Here is a 25,304-nt window from a genome sequence, read left to right on the forward strand (position 1 = left end):
TTAAGTAATGGATCATGTCTGTCACGTCATTGGTAAATGGATGATATAACTGGAAATGTGATTTTGTGAGCTTTTACTTAATTTTTTAAAATATTTTTTTTAAATGAGTATTTCAAACCAAATAATATTATATTTTACTGTCCGTAATTTTAGTTTGATGATTACCTCATAATCACATAAGGTTAGGTATGATAATTTGCCGATTGGTTACTAATTTTTTGCTTAATTACCTTACTCCTTACACGATTGGCGATTGCACTGGGACCATTGCGCTAGTGGAGACGTTTCTTCATTTGTAAGGAGGGTAACGAAGTGGGTATAAAATGAGAGATTATAAAATTGCTGTTTATGGCATGATGGACTCGGTTGCCGATCCTATCCAAATAATTGAAGGCTTTCCATGGACGAAAGAGTGGAGAAGAGCGCGTCTTTTCTCCTTCTTTTTTCCATTCGTTTCCGTCTAATTTCGGTGGGTTTGGACGCTACATAAATTAGGGTTCTTGTTCTCGTCGACGAGGTCTGAAAATCCAGGATATCGAGGTTTTGGCTGCGGAATTTGGCCGGATGTGGGGGGAGAGAGGGCGGTTCTACTGGGGAAGGTCGGAGCGAGAAGCGCGGAGAGAAGCAAAGGGAATCGCCGTGCTCTTCTCGTGGCTCTCGAGCCAGGAGAGCGATCTGAAGCCTTTCGTCGATCTGTACTGTTCTCTCGGCTGGAGTCCCCTTGTCTGTCACGTCGACTTCCTCACGCTGTAAGTTGCTTGCTCCCTTCCTTCGATTTTCAAATAAATTGTTGTCAATTGCTTCTGAATAGTATTATCTTTCTGGGGAGTGCATAGGAGATATAGATATGAGTTCGGATTGTTCTTTTTGAAAGATTCTTTTGTAGGTATGAGCTTTCTTTTCTTAAAATTTACGTAGCACCAAAATGAACTAACGAAACAAAGAAGTCAAATTGGAAATTGTTGGTATTGTATTAATTCAAAGATGTTTAAATACATGACTCTAACTTCTTTTATAGTGAATACGGAAATAAATATTCTAAATACAACAACAACCAAGTCCTATTCCACTATATAGGATCGGAAATAAATATTCTAAATAAGAAAATATAATAATTTTTCCTTTTTGATCATCACTTCTTTTTTTAAGAAGCTCAGTGTGTTCTTCTCTCGTACAGTAATTTTTATTCATGGTACTCGATTATGGTGTCTCTTACATGTTTATATGACCATAGTAGCATCCTACATCTTCCTTTTATGCATTTTTTATGTAATACTTCTCAATTTTAATGTTTATGTCAACGGTAAAGTTGTTGCCATGTGACCAAAAGGTCACGGATTCGAATCCTGGAAACAGCCTCTTGCAAAGAGCAGGGTAAGGCTACGTGTCGTACAATGGATCCTTCCCCGGGACCCCGCATGACGGGAGCTTCGTGCACCGGGCTGTCCTTTTTTATTTTATTTTTATTTTCTCTTTTTTACAATGTATCAAAGTTCACCTCATTTTGCTATTAAGATTGACAGAAGACTGCAATGGAAAATATAAATAATAGTGTCACATTGTAAGAAAATTTTCCACATAAAGACACCTACTATGAATCATAAATAATATAGTGAGAAAAAAATCCTTGTCTTGGCTTCAACCATTATGGATGGGTTCTGTGAGTGTTCAATGTCAAATCATCTGCTTTGCACTTGCGCATTGTTTTCCTTATCTTCTCTTTGTGTAGGTATGCCAAAAAAATATCTAAGGATGTCTATATTGAGTATTTGTAATATCTTTTAAAATTTCATTAATGTGAGTGTCCAAAGCATGCTGATATTCATTTTCAAGATGCAACAATAATCTCCAACAAAAACTATGCCATTTGTAGCTGTGGATTTGACAGACTTGAGTGTATATTTAGTTCCTGTGCATTCAACACTGGTTCTTTGTGTTGCCAACATTTTTTCTCATTTAAAAGACCAAGCTTTCAGATAGTTCGAATTTTTAATTTGAGATTCTTTTGTAGGTATTTCCCTGACAAGGTCACTTCACTAGCCCACGGTGTACTTGACGAGCTTGTGAAGGTTAGTATTTATGTTAAAAGGCATTATATTTGTAGTCAAATTATGGTCTATACAACAGTGGCATTCCTTCAATTTTCACTACTAAGCTACAATAGTGTTTCTGTCCTCACTTTCTAATTATACTCAATACTTATTGGGGCTTCCAATAGGCTTATGTTCAATGTTTATATCCTGTTTTCTGACATCCATTTATATATTTCGCGTAGTGTAACTTATTTAGAACCCTTTTGCATATTGAATTAACAGGTTATAAAGATCAAGCGGTTACCTATTGTCCTTGTGAGCTTTTCTTTGGGATCAAAAGGTTGCATGGACAGAATTCTTCATGTTAGTGCAGTTATTCTTGCCCAAATGCATGACATATTCTCCATTTAACTTTATAAAATTTTCCCAATCATATTTTTGTTCTTTACTGATTATCTAATGATATTGTACGATTATCTTTTACTGAAATTACAGTTTTCCTCCCTTATGCTAGGTTCTCGAGGGAAAGTGTCAAGGAGGGCATATACTGGTATATATTTTTTTTTCTATCAAAGTTCAGTTTACTACGTCAATGAAAAAGTTTCCTTCCAATTCCTTAATTGTTTAACTTGGTAACTCTGTTTATATGTTATCCACCCTAGTTAGTCAATATCTTTATGGCATAATGATAAAGGCTCCTGAAATGCATTTGTAGGGTTAGTTACAACTCATTTCACTTTCAGGATGTTTATAGTGAATGCATTTGTTTGCAAAGCCCATTAGCCATCTAAGGTGTTACTTGACAACCAACCAGGAATTATTATTACTTGTCATGGAATGAGAATGAAGGGGCCAATAACTGCTGCTGAATCTTGATGCACTTTAATTTTCCCGTTCTTTTCAATTTATTCCACATTAATTATTTTATGAGGAAAAGATTGTGCTGAGATAATTTCTCCCAAAACCTATTTTCTTGTCTTAAAGGATGAATATCAGCTTATTAAAGAGGGCATTTGTGGTCAAATACATGATTCTGGTCCAATAGACTTCACCAATGATTCAGTTGCTCGATTCATCCATCATCCAAGTGCTCAAAGATTCTTTCGACCAACAAGAATAACCTCATGGGTAGCAAGAGCCATGACGTCTGGTCTTGGTACTATTTTCACAGGTAGATTTGATGCACAGCGTGCTGAGTATTGGAAGATCTTGTACTCATCAGTGGTAATGATTCTTATATTTAGGTTTCGGTTATTCTTTACTGCATCCATGGAGAGTAATCTATTGTTGGTTTGGACATGGCTGCAGAGTATGGGTCCTTTCCTCGTATTTTGCTCTGAGGATGATGAATTTGCCTCATGCCAAACTATTTTCAACTTTGCTCAACGTCTGAAGGAGCTTGGTGGTGACGTCAAACTTGTAAAATGGAGCAATTCTCCTCATATAGGTGCGCTTTTATTTTATTTTCTAGAGTTTTCATTTCAACGTGATAATCTTTGGAGGCAATTGTATATTGTGCTCTCTGTAGTCAAAGACAGAACTATGATACTGGAACTACCCCCGTACTAACTTTAGCCAGAATATTTGTGAGATCCAATTAATTTTTCATATTCGTGAATTTTCTGGCATTATGCTAACTACTTCCTAAACGTGTTGTGATGGCAAAACCACACCATGGAACTAGAATCATGTATTGTCTTGTAAAAATTCTTGGGAAACCTGATTGAATGGAATTAGAAAATTAAAACTCAAATTTATTTATTTTTTAATGTTATTCTTCTCTCTGTCCCTTTGATGGCTTTCGAGAAAATTTGGATTGCTTTCTAATTGTACATTCGATTCTGCAGGGCATTATATGCATCATCGAAACGAATATCACCGTAATGTCATTGAGTTGCTGGACAAGGCAGCTGCAACCTTTTCCCAGAGATGTAACTACAATGGAGCAACTGCAGATCTTGGAAATGCCTGCAACAGTATACTAGAGTCCATTTGTAGTCTGCGTGAAGCGACGATCACCTCGAATGAAAGCCTGAGAAGAGCTGTCATTGAACCCAATGATCACTTTGCCTTGCCGAGCCCAAACGACAACTTCGAAACAAAGAATAGAAGCTCTTTAGGCAATGACAAGTCATTCACTCTACCGAGTATCAATCCACAAGGCGTTCTAAGTCAAATTTTGTTTGATGTATGCGTGCCGGAGAATGTAGAGGGTTGGGATATAAAGCCAAGCACTTCCTTTAAAGGGAAGCAATGTTTCAGCTTTGGCCACCGCAGGCATCCCATGAATCCGATGAGGTTCATACGACGCTCAAGATTGTGAAAGTTCTCGGAGTATGTGTGAAATATACTTTAATGTATATGAATACAACCACCAGTATAATTGCCTAGATTTTAGGTTGAGATACGGTACATGGCACCTGTATTATGCAAATCTTTTTCTTTATATATATTTTTGTTCTTGAAAAATAAAATGTATGTCAGTGTAATTGTAATCAGTAAATGTTAAATTTGTGTACATAACAGAAGTTTATGATTTAGCCTCTTGTAAATCTTATTGAATCAATTTTAAGCATAAACTAAATCTATCATCCTATTACAAGTGCCAATTAAAAATAATATTGACATTATTTTAACACATTTTCACATCCCAAATATCCAAAATAATAATAATGGACCTTAAAAATAATAATAATCATTAAATTTAAGATATGAGCGCGAAATATATACCCTTACCCAACTAAAGCACCCAATTCAAACTATCGTCATTCTCAACCGTAGATGAGAAACGACATCACGTATTAGGCGAAGTACATTTTGCGAACAGAATGACCAAGTGCGAAATGTAATTATTGGAGGAGAGACTCATCCCAAAGGTCCACCTTCTCTTCCGCGAGGGAGAAAGGAGAGATTTTGAATCGGACTCTCCAAATTAGACTCTCCTTTCTGCTCCATTAGGTCCAAATCAAATGCTCCAATCCATCATTTGCGTCATTGATCGTCGTTCTTTCTTCTTCCTCCTCCTCCTTGATTTCCTCCTGTTTGTCGTAATCGATTTGGACGATGAACTATTTCAATCTTGATTTCAAATTTTACTTTTGATCTTTTCTGGGACCGATTAGTCCTCTTGCAGATGAAGGGAATGCATTTTGCATGGTAACTGGAGGAGGAGGAGGAGGAGGCATATTCTAGCCTTCGGCGGTGGCGGTGAAGTTTCGTGGGGTTTTGAGGTTTGTTTTGGTCTCGCGAACATGGCAGCTAAGACGGGGAGAGCAATGTCGCTAGAGTTGCTTTTAAAGAAGGAGTCGTCCTCCGAGAAGATCGATAACCCTGAGATTTTGTATGGGCAAGCCAACCAGAGCAAAAAGGGGGAGGATTTCACCTTTGTGAAGGTTGACTGTGAACGCGTAACTGGTGAAGGAGTCACTCCCTTCTCCGTATTTGCGGTAATTCTCTCAAAATTTCTATATATATATATATATATATTTCAAAATAGAATTGAAATTTTGCTTTTCCATGATCCTAGTTCAAGGTGTTTACTGTTTTTTCTTGGTGACGGATTGGATTATGGTCTCTATAGTTATATGAAACTAGAAATAAATGTTATTATTTATGATCATAAAGATCATCAAACAATTTTGTGTTGTGTTTTTGTCTTTTTAAAATATACTTACATCTCATTGTTGGTGAAACGAGTGTTCACAAGCTATCAATTCCATCTTAAGTTGTTTCTTGGGTTCGATTGCAGAATTGGAATTGGACATGACTTGGCCTTATTCATTATTTTGAGTTTCAAACAGGTCTTATTTCCATTTTAATCAGATGTATTTTACTTTCAAGGGCAAATGATTTCGGTTTACTTTTTGCATATTTCAAGGTTGTCTATTGTTGTTGTCTAGGTTGGCTAAAAATAATTTAGTAATTTTTTTGGCATTTTGTATATTTGTGTGATCTTTCTTTTGTGCAGCTATTTGATGGGCATAATGGTTCTGCAGCTGCTATATATTCTGAGGAATATCTTTTGAATAATATCTTAAGTGCCATTCCAGCAAATCTGAGTAGAGATGAATGGGTAGCAGCACTACCAAGAGCTTTGGTTGCTGGATTTGTTAAAACGGACAAAGACTTTCAAACTAAAGGTATTGGTTTTGGTATCATTTTGATTCTTAACATTCCCATTTTGCAAATTCATAATTATAAGGAATCCTTCATTAGTATTTTTTTCCCCCAAATATTCATGCTTGCAAACTGCTCTTTCTTTACTATGTAGCTTTCTAAGATGTTTTCATTTCCATCCATGATAGTACATGAAGGTTTAGATGCTTATCTTGACCTCCCATAAATTTAATAATTGTCTTGTTGTTTTGATAAAAGAATTAAATGTCACTAGCATTCTTCTTATTTACCTTTTGTGAGACATATTTCTTTGTGCCACATTACAGAACATGACTCCTTGACTTTCTAATTGTTATTTTCCAAATGTATTGGTCTTTGATGGAAGTAATATGTTACAACTTATCTACTATAATTCATTTTATCTCATTTATACTGACTCATCTAGCTTATGATTTAAATTTTCCTAGCGATGCATAATATTTAACTACTCTTTTGTGGATTATTTTTTCAGCTCGTTCTTCTGGAACTACCGTGACATTTGTCATTATAGATGGATGGGTAATAACAGTAGCATCAGTTGGCGATTCACAATGCATACTTGAGTCTGCTGAAGGTTCCATCTATCTGTTGTCGGCAGATCATCGATTCGAGGTTAATGAAGAAGAGTGAGTATATTTGGATAGTTTTCTTTTCTTTTCTCAATTGACAGCAATTATGGGTTTATATCTGTTTTTTATCCAGGGTTGAGCGAGTACAGGCTAGTGGAGGAGGGGTTGGGAGAATGAATGCTGGTGGAGGTGCAGAGGTCTTCAGTGCTATACTTTTTCAACATTTTCGTCTTCTTCTATAAATTTATGATTAAAATCTTGACTTTCTTAATCTTTTTTCTTCAACTACTATGAACTTTTGTTTAGCTGTTTTCATAACTTGCATAGTTTATTTTAAGTTCTTCAGTTATCAAACTTAATTAAGCTAATATTATGAAGTCTCTATTCATAATATGTATTTTATAGTAGTTTCCTCTTAAGAGCAGCAACATTTTTTGGAGTTACTTTTTCCCCTTTTTGTTGTAGTCCTGTCTTCTAACAGTCTTTTTGCTATGAAATTTTGGAGTAACTAAACCTCCTGAAATGATTTCATGAAAATAATTCTTCTGAATGTCCGTGAGGTTTTTAGATAAGATACAACTACTACATTTAAGTCATTGCTTGGCTAAGATTTATGCTTAGAGGAGTTGGATTGTGAGTTTGCGCGAGAGACTTAATTAGGAAATAAAAATAATAGGAAACAAGTGAAAAGAACGTGGAAAGCCATAGTTTATTATTCATTGGAGTCTGGAAAAATGTTGACAGGTGTACATTGTTGGATGACTAGAGATAGTTATACATACATATAGAAAATGTTTAAAGCTCAATAAAAGGTGATTGTTTGAGACTTGCAAAGAATTTCAGTCTGCTTGTTTGCATTTACATTAATTTCTCATAACCTAATTCTATCCACTTTGGTCCTCCTGTATCTCTCTGTTTCCAATATTTGTTTCTAATGCAGAAGATATTTTTCTTCTCCAGATTGGCCCTCTTAGATGTTGGCCAGGTGGGTTATGTATATCAAGATCAATTGGGGACATGAATGCAGGTGAATTGATTGTTCCTATTCCTTATGTCAAGCAAGTAAAGGTTAGTGATTTTATTTTCATAAACTGATGCTATGAATAATTTGACAACCATATTGTAATTGTATATTTGATTCCCTATGCTGTTTGTGAAATCAAAATACCTTTCTATATGCTTAGTTCATGTGATTTGCAGAACTATACTTCTAAACATGAGTTTCCTTAGGTTTCATTCTTATTTATATGGTGACATAAATGTTTTCTCATATTTGTTTTATAACAATATGTTCGAAACAAAAGCATTAACATAACTTAATAGGACTAAAAAGAGTTTAATTACTCATCCAAGCATATAAATTCGGCATGTGAGATTAAATCTCTCATAATGGGCACTTAACATCCTCATGATGGCTCTAAATCCTAGTCGATGATATAGGAGGCCTAACCAATAAAATTTCACAAAGACTAAAGGTAGGTCTAGTGTGAAACCAACTATTATGACCCACCCTAATGAGAGATAAACACATTAACTTTATAGATTGAACCACTTACCAAAATGCTTAGCTGCCCAAGTTAAAGGTAGTCCATTCATTCAAGTTTCCAGCAATAATGCGATTTTCTAATATTTAAGATGAAATGCATCATAGGCATTTCCCCCCCTATGAAATATTTAGAGTATATTGACTATGTTCTATTGATCCATTGGTTGTTGTTTGGCAAAATACCATACATCCGTGTGTATATTAAAAATTCAATTTATTTTATTTATTTTTATACCTACAAATGTTGAACAATATCCAAGATGTTTGAATTTTACAAGTGAGTACTTTTGCTATCTTTTATTACTCTTTGATGGTTGTCACTTTTTTAGAATCTTATTAAGACAAATTTACACAAATTATTACAGCTATCCAACAATGGTTGTCGGCTTATCATCTCAAGTGATGGTGTTTGGGATGCATTGTCATTTGAAACGGCTTGCAATTGCTCTCGAGGCCTCTCAGTAGAAGCTGCTGCCCACCAAATTGTTAAAGTACTATATCCTAAGTGTTTTCCTAGCTCACATTGACATATATATAGTTAGGACAAGTGTGGGTTGATGACGATGACGACGACTACATGGGCACAAATACTCTTCCTCATGTTTCATTTCTCTTGATGTGTAGGAAGCCGTGCAAGTAAAAGGACTACGAGATGATACTACTTGCATTGTGGTTGATTTGATACCATCAGACAAGTTAACACCTTCTGCGCCACCACAAAAGAAGCAAGGGATGGCAGTATTCAAAAATATGTTTCGACGCAAGTCTAATGAGCCATCTTCTCAATCAGATAAGGATTGTATAGAGTCAGATATGGTGGAGGAACTATTTGAGGATGGATCTGCATCATTGGAACAAAGGTTAAATTTGAGCTTAAAATTTGGTACTCATACAAATCAAAGGGACTTTTTTTTTGTGCTTTGGGCATTAGTAAATTAGTCTTAACTACATCAAAATGAGCATATTGCTTCCAATTTATGATTGATTAAACTCCATGCAAACTATATCATTAGTAATCTTAGTTCATCTTTGATCTTTGTACTTAAAATTGTGTCTATCCTTGTAGAAGAGTACTCTAATGGTTCATTTTTATGATATGATGAATCATTCAAAATAATTCAATCCAACTAAATTTCAGCATATTTGTATTTCATGATTTCATTAACTAACTATTTCTTATGATAGATATCTTTTTTGTGTGAATTTCAGGCTAGAGGTTGGCTATCCCATTTGCAACCTGTTCAAGCTTTTTGTATGTGCAGTTTGCCAAGTAGAGCTGAAACCTGGTGAAGGAATTTCAATCCATTCGGATTCATCGGAACGACAACAACCAGAAAATTCACGCGCTTGGGATGGCCCTTTCCTGTGCCAAAGTTGTCACGATAAAAAGGAAGCGATGGAAGGGAAAAAGTCATCAAGTGATGATAATTAAGGATGACACCTGATGCAAGCACTTGTACCTTATTCATTTGCATTTGTTTATCAATCCCGCAATCCTTTCATCTGTTCATCCAAGTAATTATACCAGAAAGGATGATCTTACAATCATGAAGGACTCCATTCGGATAGTTGTTTTCAACTTAGAGGCTAAGATGCCAACAATGTATATAGAATATGTTTAGGACTACAAGAGAACATTACAATTCTCCCATAAATGCACTTGGCAAGGGCCAAACTCCAAAGCTTCCTTGCTTGTTGATTCATGTTTAGATAAATTTTTTGATTTATGCTTCTTTATAAAATACTTCTCAGAATCCAACTGACAGGAATGAAATTATCATTTTTGAAGAATAAAGTAATGTTGGAATGTAATAGCATTATCTTATTAACTTTATTTGTAGAATGAATTGATTCATTCTCATTCCTTTTATTAATTTGGGTTTGGGATGAATTGTTATATTTTTCACCTTACTATTTTTTTTTCGCATTAAGAGCTCCAAAAGATATTAATTAAAGATACTTTGACTGTGATGATGCTTTTTACCTCTTAGATGTCATTTTACAAAACATAAGTCATAAACCCTAAAACTAGCAAAATCCTTCTTGCTCTAGACCTATACTGATTGATGCTAACTAAGCATTTTGCCATGTGTCTGACCTAGTGATCATGATTGAATCAAACTCTTCCTTGTCACCGCGATCTCTATATATTTTCCTTTATTTGTTTTAGATGACTTAAAGTTTGCATATGATTATTGCAAGCTAAGTGAATATAAAGCAGATTAGCAGAGCCAAGTTTACAAGCTAAAAATATAGAATATAGTGATCACTCATCTTCAAAACCAATTCTCTTTGACCATTTGCAATCAAAATCAATCTCCATTAAAACACTATTTAAGATGAGTTTATTGAGCATTTGAAGAGCTTCAAATTTATTTATTTATTTTTGAAAATGTTTATATAAAATTGATTTAATAGGAAATGAGTTGTTGTTCATTAATAAAAAAACATCCTTCAATCTTGTATAATTAACAGAATAATCTTAAATTTATAAGATAAAAAATAATCACATCCATAAAAATGCATTTCTTTTTAAATTTATAAAACTATTTCTAAATATAAAAACATGAATATAAATTTATAGAAAATAATTTACTAGTAATCTAATTACTAAATAAAATTTTTAATTTTATAAAATAAAAGTAATCACTTTAAGTTTAAATTTAAATTTATAATAAATATTTTTTTGATTTTATAAGTACTTATTAAAAATAAAAAAAAATAATCAATTTTATTAAGTGCAAAATTTAAAAGAACATCCCTACTTATAGATCAGAAGAGTGTCTCTCCTATTATCGAGATGGTTGATGAAATTTTTTTGTCAAATAGAATCAATCATTTTAGATTCGATGTTACCAATAATCTTAAATTCATAAGATAAAAAATAATCACATCCATAAAAATACATTTTTTTTTAAAATTTATAAAAATATTTTTAAATATAAAAACATTATAGAAAATAATTTACTAGTAATCTAATTACTAAATAAATTTTTTAATTTTGTAAATAAAAATCAATCACTTTAAATTTAAATTTATAATAAATATTTTTTTAGATTTTATAAGTACTTATTAAAAATAAAAAAAATAATCAATTTTATTAAGTGCAAAATTTTAAAAAAACATCCCTACTTATAGATCAGAAGAGTATCTCTCCTATTATCGAGATGGTTGATGAAATTTTTTTTTCAAATTGAATCGATCATTTTAGATTCGATGTTACCAATAATCTTAAATTCATAAGATAAAAAATAATCACATCCATAAAAATACTTTTTTTTTAATTTATAAAAATATTTCTAAATATAAAAACATGAATATAAATTTATAGAAAATAATTTACTAGTAATCTAATTACTAAATAAATTTTTTAATTTTGTAAATAAAAAGGAGACCTGCTTTTTCCCCCCTCCCCTGACACCCTCACCTCCCGGCCCCACCCATTTTTTTACCTTTATACCCCTTATTTTGTGTCCATGTTTTTTTTTACAAATTTTTATTTCTTTTTAATCAGTTTTTTTATCAAAATTTTTTTAACGGTTTTATTTTTTAATTAGTTTTTTTATCATTTTTTTTTTATCAATTTTATTTTTTTTAATAATTTTTTATTATATATTTATCATGGTAAATAATATTTATTTAATATTAAAAAATAGTATAATTTTTTAATATTTTATTTATTTTTTAATGATATATTTTCACATTCCACACTCTCTCTTCCCGCTCCATCATATTATTTATCTTTATATTATTTTTTTTATTCCATTTTTTATTATTAAGTATTTTCTCTGCAAGAATATCATAGTTGTAATCTGAGATTGAATTCTATGTCCCTAATTTTCTCTGTCCCCGTGTTCCACTCGTCGCCTCCAGCCCACTATTAGCGACCTCTGGCCGTCGTCCCGATCAGAACTATATCCTAGGGGGAAGATGAACTCAAGGGGATATATCGCCATCGACACGATCGACATCGGTATTCGACCGAATCTGAGCAGGGACTCAGATCGACGGTGAAGGAAAGTCTGCTCAGATCTGGCCAAATTTTGGCGCTGATCGCGCCGATGTGACCTCACTACGTTCACATTCTCCCTAGAATATAATTTTAATCGAGGCGGCAACCGAGGGCCTCCGACGGTGCCGCCGACGGTGGGATAAGGCGACGAGTGAGAACAAGAGCAGGTGATATTGGAATAGAGGATTCAATTTCTTGTAATCTTTTATTTTTTTAATAGTATATTTTAGGGGTTATTATTTATAAAAAATTTAAAAGTAAAATATGGATAAAAAATATAAAAAAAATTGATGAAAAAATAATAAACAGAATTTATTAAAAAAATAAAACTAAACAAGTAAATAAAATTGAAAAAAAATAAAGAAGTAAATACAATTAGAAAAAAAAAACCTGTGATTTAAAGGAGGGGGCGAAAAAGTCATTTAACATAGGAGAGAGAGAGGCGTGGGCTGTCAGAGGGGTGGGAAAAATAATTTACATAAAAAGCAATCACTTTAAGTTTAAATTTAGATTTATAATAAATATTTTTTTAGATTTTATAAGTACTTATTAAAAATAAAAAAAATAATCAATTTTATTAAGTGCAAAATTTTAAAAGAACATCCCTACTTATAGATCAAAAAGTTAAATTGATAGTCAATTATTTTTTTAAAAAAAATAGTGTCCCTCCTTTTGTAAACATCAAAACAACGCCTTCTATTCTAAAAATACTTTTATTTCAATAATATAATAATATTGTAGCAACCTTAGAGTAGTTACGTGTAAAATTAATTTAGTCAAACTATAGATAATATACTTTTATATAATATTTTTTACCCTTCAATTAATATTACTTAATCTTGATAAAATCATTTAAAAAAATCAAAATCATTGTAAAAGAAATAAAATTTAATGGCTACTCAAATGTAGCAGATGATAATTGGCTACCATAATTTAGTAAAAAAAATAAAAAATAAAGAAAGATAATATCAGATTCTAGGGTGATCGACCGTACATAAATTTTTTATTGACTATCAATATTAATTGAAAAATACTTGTGATGAACAATTTAAAAGTTTAACATCCCATGATTATATATTTTATCTGAAAAAAGAAAATCTTATAAATATGTCATAATTACTTAACACCATAATTCCTATATTATTATAATAAATATATCACCTTCTGATTAATGAGATATTCTGCCGGAAATATCTAATGTAGTTACATTGCTATAATAATATTGAAATAAAAATATTTTTAAAATAGAAAAGTGTTATTATAATGGTTTAAAAATAAGGGATAAGGAATGCTCGATTTTGATAACTTATCTTTTATTAAATCAGAGATATATTTTTTTAAAAAAAAATACTAAATTTGAAATGTCTTTTAAAATTTATAAGCACTTTTTTTCTTGTTGTTATTTTTGCCACTCAATGAATTGAAGGAGAGAACAGAAGCATGTGATGTGGTCACTGAAAGTCAACCCTACGATACTTATTTTACTTTCTCCGAGGTCTTTTGCTTCTGATCTCAATTAACTTACCTTCAGATCAATGCTGCTGTTTGATCATCCGCATCTGTATCTGTGCTTGCTTTTGCACTCCACACAGAAACGTCGATTCCAAGCCTTTGGCTGAATGGCACATGAATAAGGTTGAAGCGCCAATGAAGCCACAAGCACCCCGAGAAGAAGAAGAAGCAGAAGAAGCAGAAGAGTAGTTCCGGCGATCTGGAAATTCAAGGAAGAAGCAAGCTTGAGATGGAGAGGCAAAGCAGTTGGGTGAGGAAGACCACTGGAGCGATGACGATCACCTGTTTGATGCTTCTTCCTCTGTTGCTCCTTGTTACTCAATCCGCCTTCAACACATATTTAGATCGCCTCCTTCCTCATGTAATCAGAGAAAGAATATGTAAGAAGTTTACTTCGATCAGTGTGAAGGAGATATCAGGGACTTCATTTTGTTGTCATCAATCATATTCATTTGCAGGTTGGAAGGATGGATCTTTGACGCCAAGAGATGACGACGACGACGACAAGCTTCTCGGCGGCCTCCTCTCCGGCGATTTCGACGAATCTTCCTGCCTCAGCCGCTACCACGCCGTCTCCTACTGGAAGAACCCCAGCCGCCCTCCGTCACCGCACCTGGCGGCTAAGCTCCGGCGCTACGAAGCTCTGCACAAACGTTGCGGCCCCGGTACCGAGCTCTTCGAGAAGGCCATTCACCACTTGAACTCCTCCAACCACACCGCCGGCAAACCCACCACGGACTGCAATTACGTCGTCTGGGTCCCTTCCGACGGCTTAGGCAACCGCATCATCGCCCTCGTCTCCACCTTCCTCTACGCCCTACTCACCGACAAGGTCCTCCTCCTCCATCTCACCGACGACTTCCACGACCTCCTCTGCGAGCCCTTCCCCGGCACCTCGTGGTCTCTACCGCAAGACTTCCCCGTCGGCGACCTCCTAAACATCTACGCCAACCCTCCTTGGACACTCAGCAATCCTCAAAACGCTCCCTATCTCTACCTCCACTTGACGCATGACCAGAGATTCTCTGCCCACGGCTTCTTCTGCGAGGACTCTCAGCTACTGCTCCGAAGCTTCCAGTGGCTGCTGCTGAGATCGAACCAGTACTTCGTCCCTGCTCTGTTTCGGAGCTCTGTTTACGAGAAGGAGCTTGAACTGATGTTTTCAGAAGCCGATGTGTTCTACCATTTGGGGAGGTATCTTCTCCACCCGACCAACTCCGTTTGGGGCTACATCACAAGGTACTACCATGCTTATCTAGCAGATGCAGAGCGGATCGTAGGCTTACAAATCAGAGTTTTTCCATCAGCTCCCATCTCTTCCGACCAAATGCTGGCGCAACTCCTCAACTGTTCGTGGCAAGAAGGGCTACTTCCAGAGGTTATGATAGAGGAGGCCATGAATTCTAGTAGATGGAGAAGAAATAAGCCAAAAAAAGTGCTTTTGACGACGTTGTACTCCGGATACTACGAGAGACTGAAGAGCATGTACAACGAGCACCCGACCGTCGACGGCGAGGTGATCGCCGTTCATCAACCGAGCCACGAGGAGAAGCAGCATACGGAGGAGCGGAACCACAACAAGAAGGCTTTGATGGAGATGTATCTGCTGAGTTTTTGCGATGTGCTGGTCACGAGCGGGTATTCCACGTTTGGGTACGTGCCGCAGGGGCTCTCCGGACTGAGGCCGTGGATTCTGATGAGGCCTGACGGTGGCGGGGAGAGTGTGAACTGCCGGCGAGCTGTGTCGACGGAGCCGTGTTTTCACGCTCCGATGGGTTACCAGTGCATCGGAGAGAAGAAGAGGAAGGATGGCGAGGAGGAGGCCATGAGGCTTGTCGGAAAGTGTGAGGACGTCGCCGGAGGTCTTAAGCTTGTGAGTTAGTTTGTTGGATTCTTGATACATAAATTGTGAAGTTTGGTAGAGGTGTCAAATGATATTTCTCATTTCAAATAATATCTTTTTGATGAAAAAATAATTTTATATTATTTGCCCCAATTTGCAATATTCATTAGAGATTAAGTAAATTGTTCTTAGCCCATAGTCGAGCACCCCTAGAATTGATACTTTTTATTGGGTTTAATGGTAGGGATTGCTCGATAATTTTTATTACCCTCTTCAACACCCTTCTTCTTGTCGAAGAACTGGTGATAATCTTTGGAATCAAAGGTGAGACTCATGGCCCTTGGATAATGATTAGGGATGAGTAAAAATTTGGTAAAATCGAATTAACAAAATCAAAATTAGGAATTTGGTTCGGTTAATTCAGTTTTCGGTTTTTTTTTAAAATTTGATTCGGTTTTCGATGAATTCGATTCGATTTCGGTTTTAAGTTTTGTAATTCGATTAAACCAATTAAACCGAATAAAAATATTTATTAATTTATTTTTATTTAAAAATATAATAAATAAAATAAAATCTTTTCTTTTTTTTAATTAAAATCAAATAAAGTTTTAAAATTCGATTAATTCGGTCAAAAATCGAATTAACTGATCTTTTATCAATTCATTTTTGTAGAGAATTTGATCGATTCAGTTAGTTAAAAAAAAAATCGATTTATTCAATTTTCGATCTATTCAGTTCGATCGATTCAATTTTGACCGAAACTCAGCCTTACCTGCACCGTTAATAGTCATTTACGTGCCCAGCCCGCCAAATAAATATGCGTCGTCCCCTCTCTCTCTCCCAGCACTAGGGAAAAAAATTCAAAAAAATCATCTAGTAATAAATTTTAAATTTTTTCAGACCTTTTCAAAAAACAATCCAATTAAAAACCATCTGTTTTATTTTCTCGTTCTCCCATACTGTCCTTTTACCCCTTTTTCTCTCCTTTCCAAATTTTATTTCCTCTCCCGTTTTTCTTTTTCTCTTTATGTGCTCTCTCCTTTTTCGTTTTGTTTTTCTCGTTTCCGTCCTTTCTCTCCCCAGTTGTTTTACGCTAGGCTGTATTTGATAAGGTGTAATATGTCTTATAATATAATTCAGATTACATTACAAGGTTGATTATTTTATTTGGTTTCATTATTAATTTATAATGTAATGTAATCTGGATTACAAAATGTAATGAAGTTTTATAATCTGGATTACAAAATAAATATATTGTAATCCGATTACATTACAAGGTCACCTTTTAACAAAAATTTAAATGTTAAATATACCCCTAGTATGTCGGCACCCATCTTCGCCCGTCGCCACTGCCATCGCCCACCACCACCCCCGGTGGCTGACGACCGGCGGGCGTCGACGACCGGCCACCGACGATGGCCGACGACTAGCGACCGCCGGTAGCGACCACCGCAATCTCCGACAAAGATGTAGCGCCCACCGGTAGAAGTCATAGGATATTTTTGTCATTTTATAATAATACAAATTACATTTCTTATAAAAATAATAGACACCAAACAAAAAAATATAATCATCTTTGTAATCAAATATTACATACATTTCATTACCAAACGTAGTAATGTAATCAAGATTACATTACATTACATTACAAATTTGATTACATTACAAGCTCAATTACATTACGTCCAACCAAACGTAGCCTAATTGTTTCAGCTCAACAAACCCTCGCTCGCATAACATCTAGCTCGTGGGCTGTTTATCTCTTTTTTTTTTCTTTTTTTTTTTGCATTTTTCTATTTTTGTTTTTGTTTCTCTATCAAATTGGCTACACAGCTCGTGGGTTTCTTGCGTTTCTTTATTATTTAAGCGTCGAGTTGAAAGCAACACAGACAATCAAGGAGTTTTTGGTCAGCCTTTTCCTTCTCTTCCCCCTCTCCGTGGAGGCCATCTCCGTCCTCGACACCGATGGCAAGAGCCTTCATCCCAACCATCTGTACTACGTTCTCCCCCGCGAAGGCAGCGACGGCGGAGGCCTCACTCTCTGGGCACTCGGCTCGAAAAAAGACGAGCTTGGATGCTCTCTGCTGACAGTGGTCCAAGAGGGCTCTGAGGTCGACTTCGGTCTCCAGGTGATCTTCTTACCGGTGCCGGACGACGCCAAGTTTGTCAATACATCCACGAACCTCAACATTCAGTTCATCATAGAAATTATCTGTTTGAAGTCAACCATTTGGCAGGTCAACAACACGTCGGAACCACAATATCTTATTTTCGAGGGGCGCAAAAGGGAGCTCGGGAGTTACTTTAAACTCGAGGAGTATAGTGGAGGAGACTACGAGTTTATCCATTACCTGACTAACCGTGATGTGTGGCTCTTCCTAGATGGACGGAAGAGATGGCTAGGACTGGATGACGATCCATTTCCCGTCGTGTTTAAGAATGCAACCCTAAACTAGCTCATTACAAAAATAATCATGATTACCGACAGAATTATCCATCGGGATTCCGTCGGTATATGATCTTACCGATGGAATTATTGTTAGGACCGAAAAGTAGCTAGAGGGGGGGTGAATAGCTCTTCGCGTGCTCGTTGCTCGGCGTTGCTTGTTTCTTCAAGGATGCGCAGCGGAAATACAAAGAAACAAATACAAACACACTAACACTTGGATTTTACTTGGTATCCACCTCCAAAGGAGGTGACTAATCCAAGGATCCACACAACGCACGCACCCTCCACTAATGAAGCTCTCCTTTATGGTAACTACCAAGGGCGGAGAAGCCCTACAAGACTCAATACAAGAAGAAGAAAGAGTAGTAAAGAAATACAAGCTTACAATGAGTGCACAAACCCTAACCCTAGTTTCTTCTTCTTGCTTTGATCCGCCTCTTGACTTGGAAGAGCCTCCAAGAACCTTCAAGAACTGGCGATCTCGAGCTTGAGAAGAGTTGTGGAGGAGCTGGTGAAGATCTGAAATGAATCGGTGAAGAGATGCTGAAGCAACGGCTTTAACCAGCGCTAACGGTCGAATCCCAATCGATTGGATTGCTCCCAATCGATCGGGAGGCTTTGGATCGATCCACGGATCGATCCGGCGCTTATCGGGAAAAATTCCGGATCGATCCACGGATCGATCCGGCGCTTATCGCGGACGGCGTCCCAATCGATCCAGCGATCGATTGGGACCTCTGAATCGATCCACGGATCGATCACGGCTGTTCGCGAGGACTCACCGGATCGATCGGCGGATCGATCCATCTTCGGATCGATCCACGGATCAATCCACTCCTGGATCAATCCACGGATCAATCCAAACCTTTGGATCAATCGGCTGATCGATCTAGATCTTGGTTTTGCCCAAAACCAAGTCTAAAGCCCCTAAACCAACATCTAGTCAACCATGACTTGTTGGTACATAAGACCTAGCATCCGGTCACCCTTGACCAGCTAGGACTCTCTCACCAGGTGTCTGGTCAACCTTGACCCACTTGATTTTCTCCTGCCTGGCTTCACTCACCAGGACTTTTCCTTGCCTAGCATCACTCAATCCCTTTGACCTACTTGGACTCTCACCAGATGTCTGGTCAACCTTGACCCATTTGGATTTCTCTTGCCTGGCTTCACTCACCAGGACTTTCCAAATTGCCTAGCTTCACTCACTAGGTCTTTCACCTGGCTTCACTCACCAGGATTTTCCTCCTGCCTAGCTTCACTCACTAGGACTTCCCAATTGCCTAGCTTCACTCACTAGGTCTTTCACCTGGCTTCACTCACCAGGATTTTCCTCCTGCCTAGCTTCACTCACTAGGACTTCCCAGTCAAGTATCCGGTCATCCTTGACCTACTTGACTCTTCTTCAATCAACCTTGCATTGTCAAACATCGAAACTCAAACCAAGACTCAAGCTTGGTCAATCAGGTCAACCTTGACCTAAGGATGTTGCACCAACAATCTTCCCCTTTTTGATGTTTGACAATACCAACACTATCACTTACAATACCACATGTAAGTTAGGTTAATCCCATAGCCTAAACCTTCTTCATGCCACTAAGTAATGAATACATAAGTTAAGCCCTTCATTCTCCCCCTAAGAGGGCAAACTCCCTCTAGGTAATGAAAGCCTAACTTACTCCCTTTCATTCTCCCTCTATTGGCACACATCAAACCATGCCCCATTTTTGGGCACATATCAACAAATTCACTTGTTGAAAACTCTCCCCCTGAAGAGTTGCTCATCGTTGTTCACAACTTCACTCGTTGTGATCAACACGATAATGAAGGTCCCATACCCTTCATTAACCTTAACCCTACATTCTCCCCCAATGTAGGCAAATGCCCATCCTTGAGCATTATCCACTTGAAGCCACTTGAACAATGAGGATATCCACTCCCCATTAAAGTTCAAACGCTCAACCTTGAGCATGTTCTTAACGGAAGGTTGACCACCTTCCAAGGTTCATGAAAAATAGTTTTCATGTCTTTAAAGAGTCCCTCCCCCTAAAGACATGGTGATAACTTCTGTCATTGCACCAACAATGACTTGGAATCCCCAAAAATTTAGGAAACCCAATTTTAGAAGTTTTGAGGTTCAAATATTCAAAATTTGAAACAAACCTCAACCTAAACTTCAACTTAGCCTTCCTTAACCAATCCATCCTTGTTTTCCACACGAAAACACCCTTTTTATGTATACAAATGTATTTTTAGGGGTTTGGAATGGTTACCTAGACTAAAATAGGTTCAAAATACTGAAAATAAGCTTTCCCAGCCAAAATCAGCATCTTCAATCGATTGGAGTTGGGTTCCAATCGATTGAACCCTGCTGAATCGATCCACTGATCGATTCAGTCTTCTTGGATCGATCGGCTGATCGATCCAGCGAGCTTCTGCTCGTGAGAAATGCCTTCTCAAACGATCGGCTGATCGATTAAGGCACTCCAATCGATCCACTGATCGATTGAAGGCCTGAAATTGCTGAAATTCAATTTCAGAAACCCCTAGAAAATTCTACAAAATTCCAAAAATCGTAAAAATTTGTGTAGACATTATTTAGGGTATAATTTATCATGGAAAAATAGTTTTCTATGAAAATACATCATATTTTCAAAGATTGACGCAAACTTGAGAACTTGTAAAAACTTTAGTGTTTTCTTCAAGTTTGTGTCTAACTATTCAATGGTGATTACTATCAAAAGATAGCCTTCACCAAGGTTTTCCAAAATCATTTTAAAAACATTTTCAAAACCAATATCCCACCATGTTCCTTGGGCTTAATGCACATGACTTGTACATTAGCTTTCCCAATGATGGGAAAACACATAACTATATGTTTTGATGAACTTAAAACTCAAAGAATTGCACTAAATCAACATGTTGAGTTTTGTTCATCATCCTAACATCTCACTTGTATCTATTGTGCACTAAAACACATACAAGTCATCTTATAGGTCTTTGTGAGATGTAAAGTTTGGTTTTGTCCTAATCTAGGGATCATGCATATTTATCTAGGCATTTTGAGTGGTAAACATCCACCAAGGATGTTACTTGTTGATCCATGTGTTCAAACAAACACCACTTGTTTATTCCACTTGTTAAACAAATGTCACTTGTTGAACTAATGCCATTTGTCCTTAAGTTTAAGGAAATAAAAATAATGCATGATAATGTTATGACATACATCAAAATGAAATAGCTTTCAAAAGAAAGATTCCTATAGCTACATGATGTATGTATGACATGACATGGTATTTTTATATTTTTCATAATAAGTCATGAATGCAAAATACAAAACTAAATATGATGTCATGGCATATAATGGGCAAACAATCATCCACGGCTTAGCATAAATAAAATACCTAGATTACCTATCTAAGTATCCTAAAACCTTAGCTAAACAAAAAATTAAACCTAGATTGTCCTAAAGTGCTTCAAGAAAATGCCAAAGCCTAAATTGACATTTCTTTAATCTCTTGTTTAATTTATGCCAATTGAAATTAAGCATATTCCTCAAATGTTGGCATATTTCATTTTTCACAAGAGTAGCATTAAAAAAAATACCAAAATCCCAACTTGGTATTTCTTATGTTTTCTCAAATTGTGCCATTTTAAAGTAAGATCAAGACTTCTCAAATTTTGGCACATTTTACTCTTCAAAAGAGTAAACCATAAATCCATTTCATTTTCAAAGGTTAACAAAAACCTTGAAAATGCTCCTTGAGTGTCAATTTCTTCAAAGTTGGGTTAACTACCCTTCTTCTCAGAGTTGACACTCTCTAACCCATCTATGGGATAGAGAAAATGCTCCTAGGAACTCAAAACCTATTGGTGCTCCTTGGATGCTCTAGGTATTCACTAGGGATAACTTCCCTAGATACCTTCCTAGTGACCTTGTGTGGTTTCTTAGAAGTCTTGGTCACTTTTTCTAGGTCAACTCTAGGGATTGCTTCCCTTGTAACCTTCTTTGTGACTTTCTTAGACTTCTTAGAAGTCTTAGTCACATTTGTTGCAAAAATACTCTTAGGGATAACTTCCCTTGTATTTTTGGCTTGACCACTAGACCTAGGGTTGGTTCCATAACTATATGGAACCCTATGGTAAGAGATTACATCCTTCTTAGCATTTGGTTTGTATCCCAAACCCCTATGACCATTAGATGACCTTTGTGCTCCTAGACCTAGGCTATGCTCATTTTGCCCTTTTAGGATATTTTCCATCCTTTTTAGGGTCTTTTCCATTTTATCAAGCCTTGACCTCAAGACTTGATTTTCTATCACTAAGTCCTTAGTTTTTGGTTTTCCATTAAATTTATGAGCATTTTTATTTCTAGGCTTGTAGCTAAGGTTCTTAGTGTGTTTGCCTAGATTTTTATCTACCTTTCTAATCCTAGGTGTGGTACTTTTAGCATGGTAAGCTACATTATTTTCCTTAATTTTACCATGCTCTCTATTCTTATGGTAAATAGCATTAAAATGATATAAGTTAGAACTAGCATGCTTTTTACCATAATGTAAAGGGATAGACTCAATAAAAGTTACCTTCCTTTTTACCTTAGAGGCTCCCCCTTGACTTGAGCTTCCTCCTTGAGCCTTGACCATCTTCTTCCCCTTAGGGCATTGACTCCGGTAATGCCCCTTTTGATTGCAAGAGAAGCACACAATGTGCTCCTTGCTCTTCTTTGTTCCGGGGATGGTCTCCTTTGGCTTCTCCTTGCCCTTAGGTGCCACTTGGCCCTTCTTCTTGGCCAATTTAGGGCACTTGCTTTTGTAGTGCCCATGTTCCCTACATTCAAAACATATAATATGATTCTTATTATTAATTGAACTATTTATACCTTCTTGTGTAGGGGTGGCACTTGCTCCTCCATTTGATATGAATGTAGAGGCTTCCTCTTGATCCGAAATCGATTTCCCTCCAATTGATTTATCTTGACTTGTGGAGGTGGAAGCTTCTTCATCCTCTTCTTCTCTTGACCCGGATGTGGAGGATTCTCCTTCTTCTTGATCCGGTGTCACCAAGAGTTGCTCCCCCTCAATCCTAGAGGTGGAGGCTTCACCTTCTTCTTCATCCTCTTGTACATGAAACAAGGAATATGCTCCTTCCTTGCTCTTTTGATTACACTCCCTTGAGAATGAAGCTTCTTGGATTTCCTCTTCTTCGGAAGTTGAGCATCTCTCAACTTCGGAGTCCTCCTCTTGATCTTGCTCCAATGAGTCACCCTCTTTGGATTCTTCTTGGTTAGGTACAGTGGAGGGGATCTCATGAGCCTTTTCCAATTTGCTCCATAGCTCTTTGGCATCTTCAACTTCTCCAATTTTCTCCAAGATGTTGCTCGGCAATAGATTGACCAAAAGCTTGGTCACTTTGTCATTGGCCTCACATCTTTGGATTTGTTCTTGGCTCCATTTACTCCTTTTGAGAACTTTGCCCTTTGAATTCCTTGGAGCCTTAAAACCTTCCATTAGAGCAAACCATTGCTCTATCTCCATCATCAAGAAATTTTCAATTCTTGATCTCCAAGAATCGAAGCTTGTAGATGTGTATGGTGGAGCCACCCTTGTATCAAATCCAAGTCCATCTTGGAATTGCATCTTGAAGTTGAGCTTCTTGAATTCTTTGACTTTGATGAATTTGCTCCAACTTCTTCACCCTCTAGCTTTGCTTGTTATGTTTGCCCCTTCCGGCGGTGATTCCGGTGAAGAGCAACCTCGCTCTGATACCACTTGTTAGGACCGAAAAGTAGCTAGAGGGGGGGGGGGGTGAATAGCTCTTCGCGTGCTCGTTGCTCGGCGTTGCTTGTTTCTTCAAGGATGCGCAGCGGAAATACAAAGAAACAAATACAAACACGCTAACACTGGGATGTCTGGTCAACCTTGACCCATTTGGATTTCTCTTGCCTGACTTCACTCACCAGGACTTTCCCAATTGCCTAGCTTCACTCAGTAGGTCTTTCACCTGGCTTCACTAACCAGGATTTTCCTCCTGCCTAGCTTCACTCACTAGGACTTCCCAATTGCCTAGCTTCACTCACTAGGTCTTTCACCTGGCTTCACTCACCAGGATTTTCCTCCTGCCTAGCTTCACTCACTAGGACTTCCCAGTCAAGTATCCGGTCATTCTTGACCTACTTGACTCTTCTTCAATCAACCTTGCATTGTCAAACATCGAAACCCAAACCAAGACTCAAGCTTGGTCAATCAGGTCAACCTTGACCTAAGGATGTTGCACCAACAATTATAAGTGTCGGTAGCTGATTTGACAGAAACAGAATTACTGACTAGGGGTGAGCAAAAATTCGATAAAACCGAATTAACCGAACCAACCGAATTTAGGAATTCGGTTTGGTTAATTCGGTTTTCGGTTTTATTTTTTAAAATTCGGTTCGGTTTTCAATGAATTCGATTCAGTTTCGATTTTAAGTTTTGTAATTCGGTTAAACCGATTAAACCGAATAAAAATATTTATTAATTTATTTTTATTTAAAAATATAATAAATAAAACAAAATCTCTTCTTTTTTAATTAAAATCAAATAAAATTTTAAAATTCGGTTAATTCGGTCAAAAACTGAATTAACCGATCTTTTATCGGTTCGATCAGTTCAGTTTTTGTAGAGAATTCGGTCGGTTCGATTGGTTGAAAAAAAAAATCAATTTATTCGATTTTCGATCTATTCAATTCGGCCGGTTCAATTTTGACCGAATGCTCAACCCTAACCTTAGGGGTAAAATAAATTTTCCCATTAAATTTAGAATCTTCTCGACAATCCATTTCGTATGCAGTAAAATTTCTATTTAAGTTTATCAAATTAATTAATTCATGTTTTTTTATTTTAAAATATAAATAATTTTTTATACGTTTATCCTTTAAGCGTATTTATATGTAAATACACTAAAAAAATAATGGCAATTATGTGAAAATAAATTTTAAAAGAGCCTTGGATGACTACCCATGAAATTTTTCTTCGGATCATTATAGGTAAATCGGGGGAAATGAGTACGGTAAAAATTTAATATCTTTGATTGTACGTTTTATTTAGAGAAAAATTTATATAAATATATTATAGTTAGAGATCATTTAAATTATGAATATCGAAATGTTTTTTTTTCTTTAATAATCATTTAGAGTGATCTTCATCTGGA

At 36.3% G+C, this 25,304-nt stretch overlaps 4 protein-coding genes across 4 annotated transcripts; all 4 read left to right on the forward strand.

The window, feature by feature from the left end:
- The first annotated feature begins 371 nt into the window (after positions 1–371).
- On the forward strand, positions 372–4,573 carry LOC121996498. Its single transcript, XM_042550485.1, has 7 exons — positions 372–749; positions 2,012–2,069; positions 2,316–2,396; positions 2,548–2,583; positions 3,018–3,257; positions 3,342–3,480; positions 3,881–4,573. The coding sequence occupies exons 1-7, from the start codon at positions 565–567 to the stop codon at positions 4,354–4,356; spliced, it is 1,215 nt and encodes a 404-aa protein (XP_042406419.1). The 5' UTR covers positions 372–564; the 3' UTR covers positions 4,357–4,573.
- Positions 4,574–4,873: 300 nt separating this feature from the next.
- Positions 4,874–9,980, forward strand: LOC121996497 (probable protein phosphatase 2C 12). Its single transcript, XM_042550484.1, has 8 exons — positions 4,874–5,479; positions 6,001–6,172; positions 6,661–6,814; positions 6,891–6,954; positions 7,718–7,825; positions 8,669–8,794; positions 8,928–9,163; positions 9,513–9,980. Exons 1-8 carry the CDS (start codon positions 5,285–5,287, stop codon positions 9,733–9,735), a joined length of 1,278 nt encoding a protein of 425 aa, XP_042406418.1. The 5' UTR covers positions 4,874–5,284; the 3' UTR covers positions 9,736–9,980.
- Positions 9,981–13,864: 3,884 nt separating this feature from the next.
- Positions 13,865–15,738, forward strand: LOC121996496 (galactoside 2-alpha-L-fucosyltransferase-like). Its single transcript, XM_042550483.1, has 2 exons — positions 13,865–14,207; positions 14,286–15,738. Exons 1-2 carry the CDS (start codon positions 14,057–14,059, stop codon positions 15,707–15,709), a joined length of 1,575 nt encoding a protein of 524 aa, XP_042406417.1. The 5' UTR covers positions 13,865–14,056; the 3' UTR covers positions 15,710–15,738.
- Positions 15,739–16,789: 1,051 nt separating this feature from the next.
- LOC121994891 (kunitz trypsin inhibitor 4-like) lies at positions 16,790–18,126 on the forward strand. Its single transcript, XM_042548778.1, has 2 exons — positions 16,790–16,823; positions 17,504–18,126. Exons 1-2 carry the CDS (start codon positions 16,790–16,792, stop codon positions 18,124–18,126), a joined length of 657 nt encoding a protein of 218 aa, XP_042404712.1.
- The last annotated feature ends 7,178 nt before the right edge of the window (positions 18,127–25,304 follow it).

The sequence above is a fragment of the Zingiber officinale genome, chromosome 6A, assembly GCF_018446385.1.
Source record: "Zingiber officinale cultivar Zhangliang chromosome 6A, Zo_v1.1, whole genome shotgun sequence".
Taxonomy (NCBI): domain Eukaryota; kingdom Viridiplantae; phylum Streptophyta; class Magnoliopsida; order Zingiberales; family Zingiberaceae; genus Zingiber; species Zingiber officinale.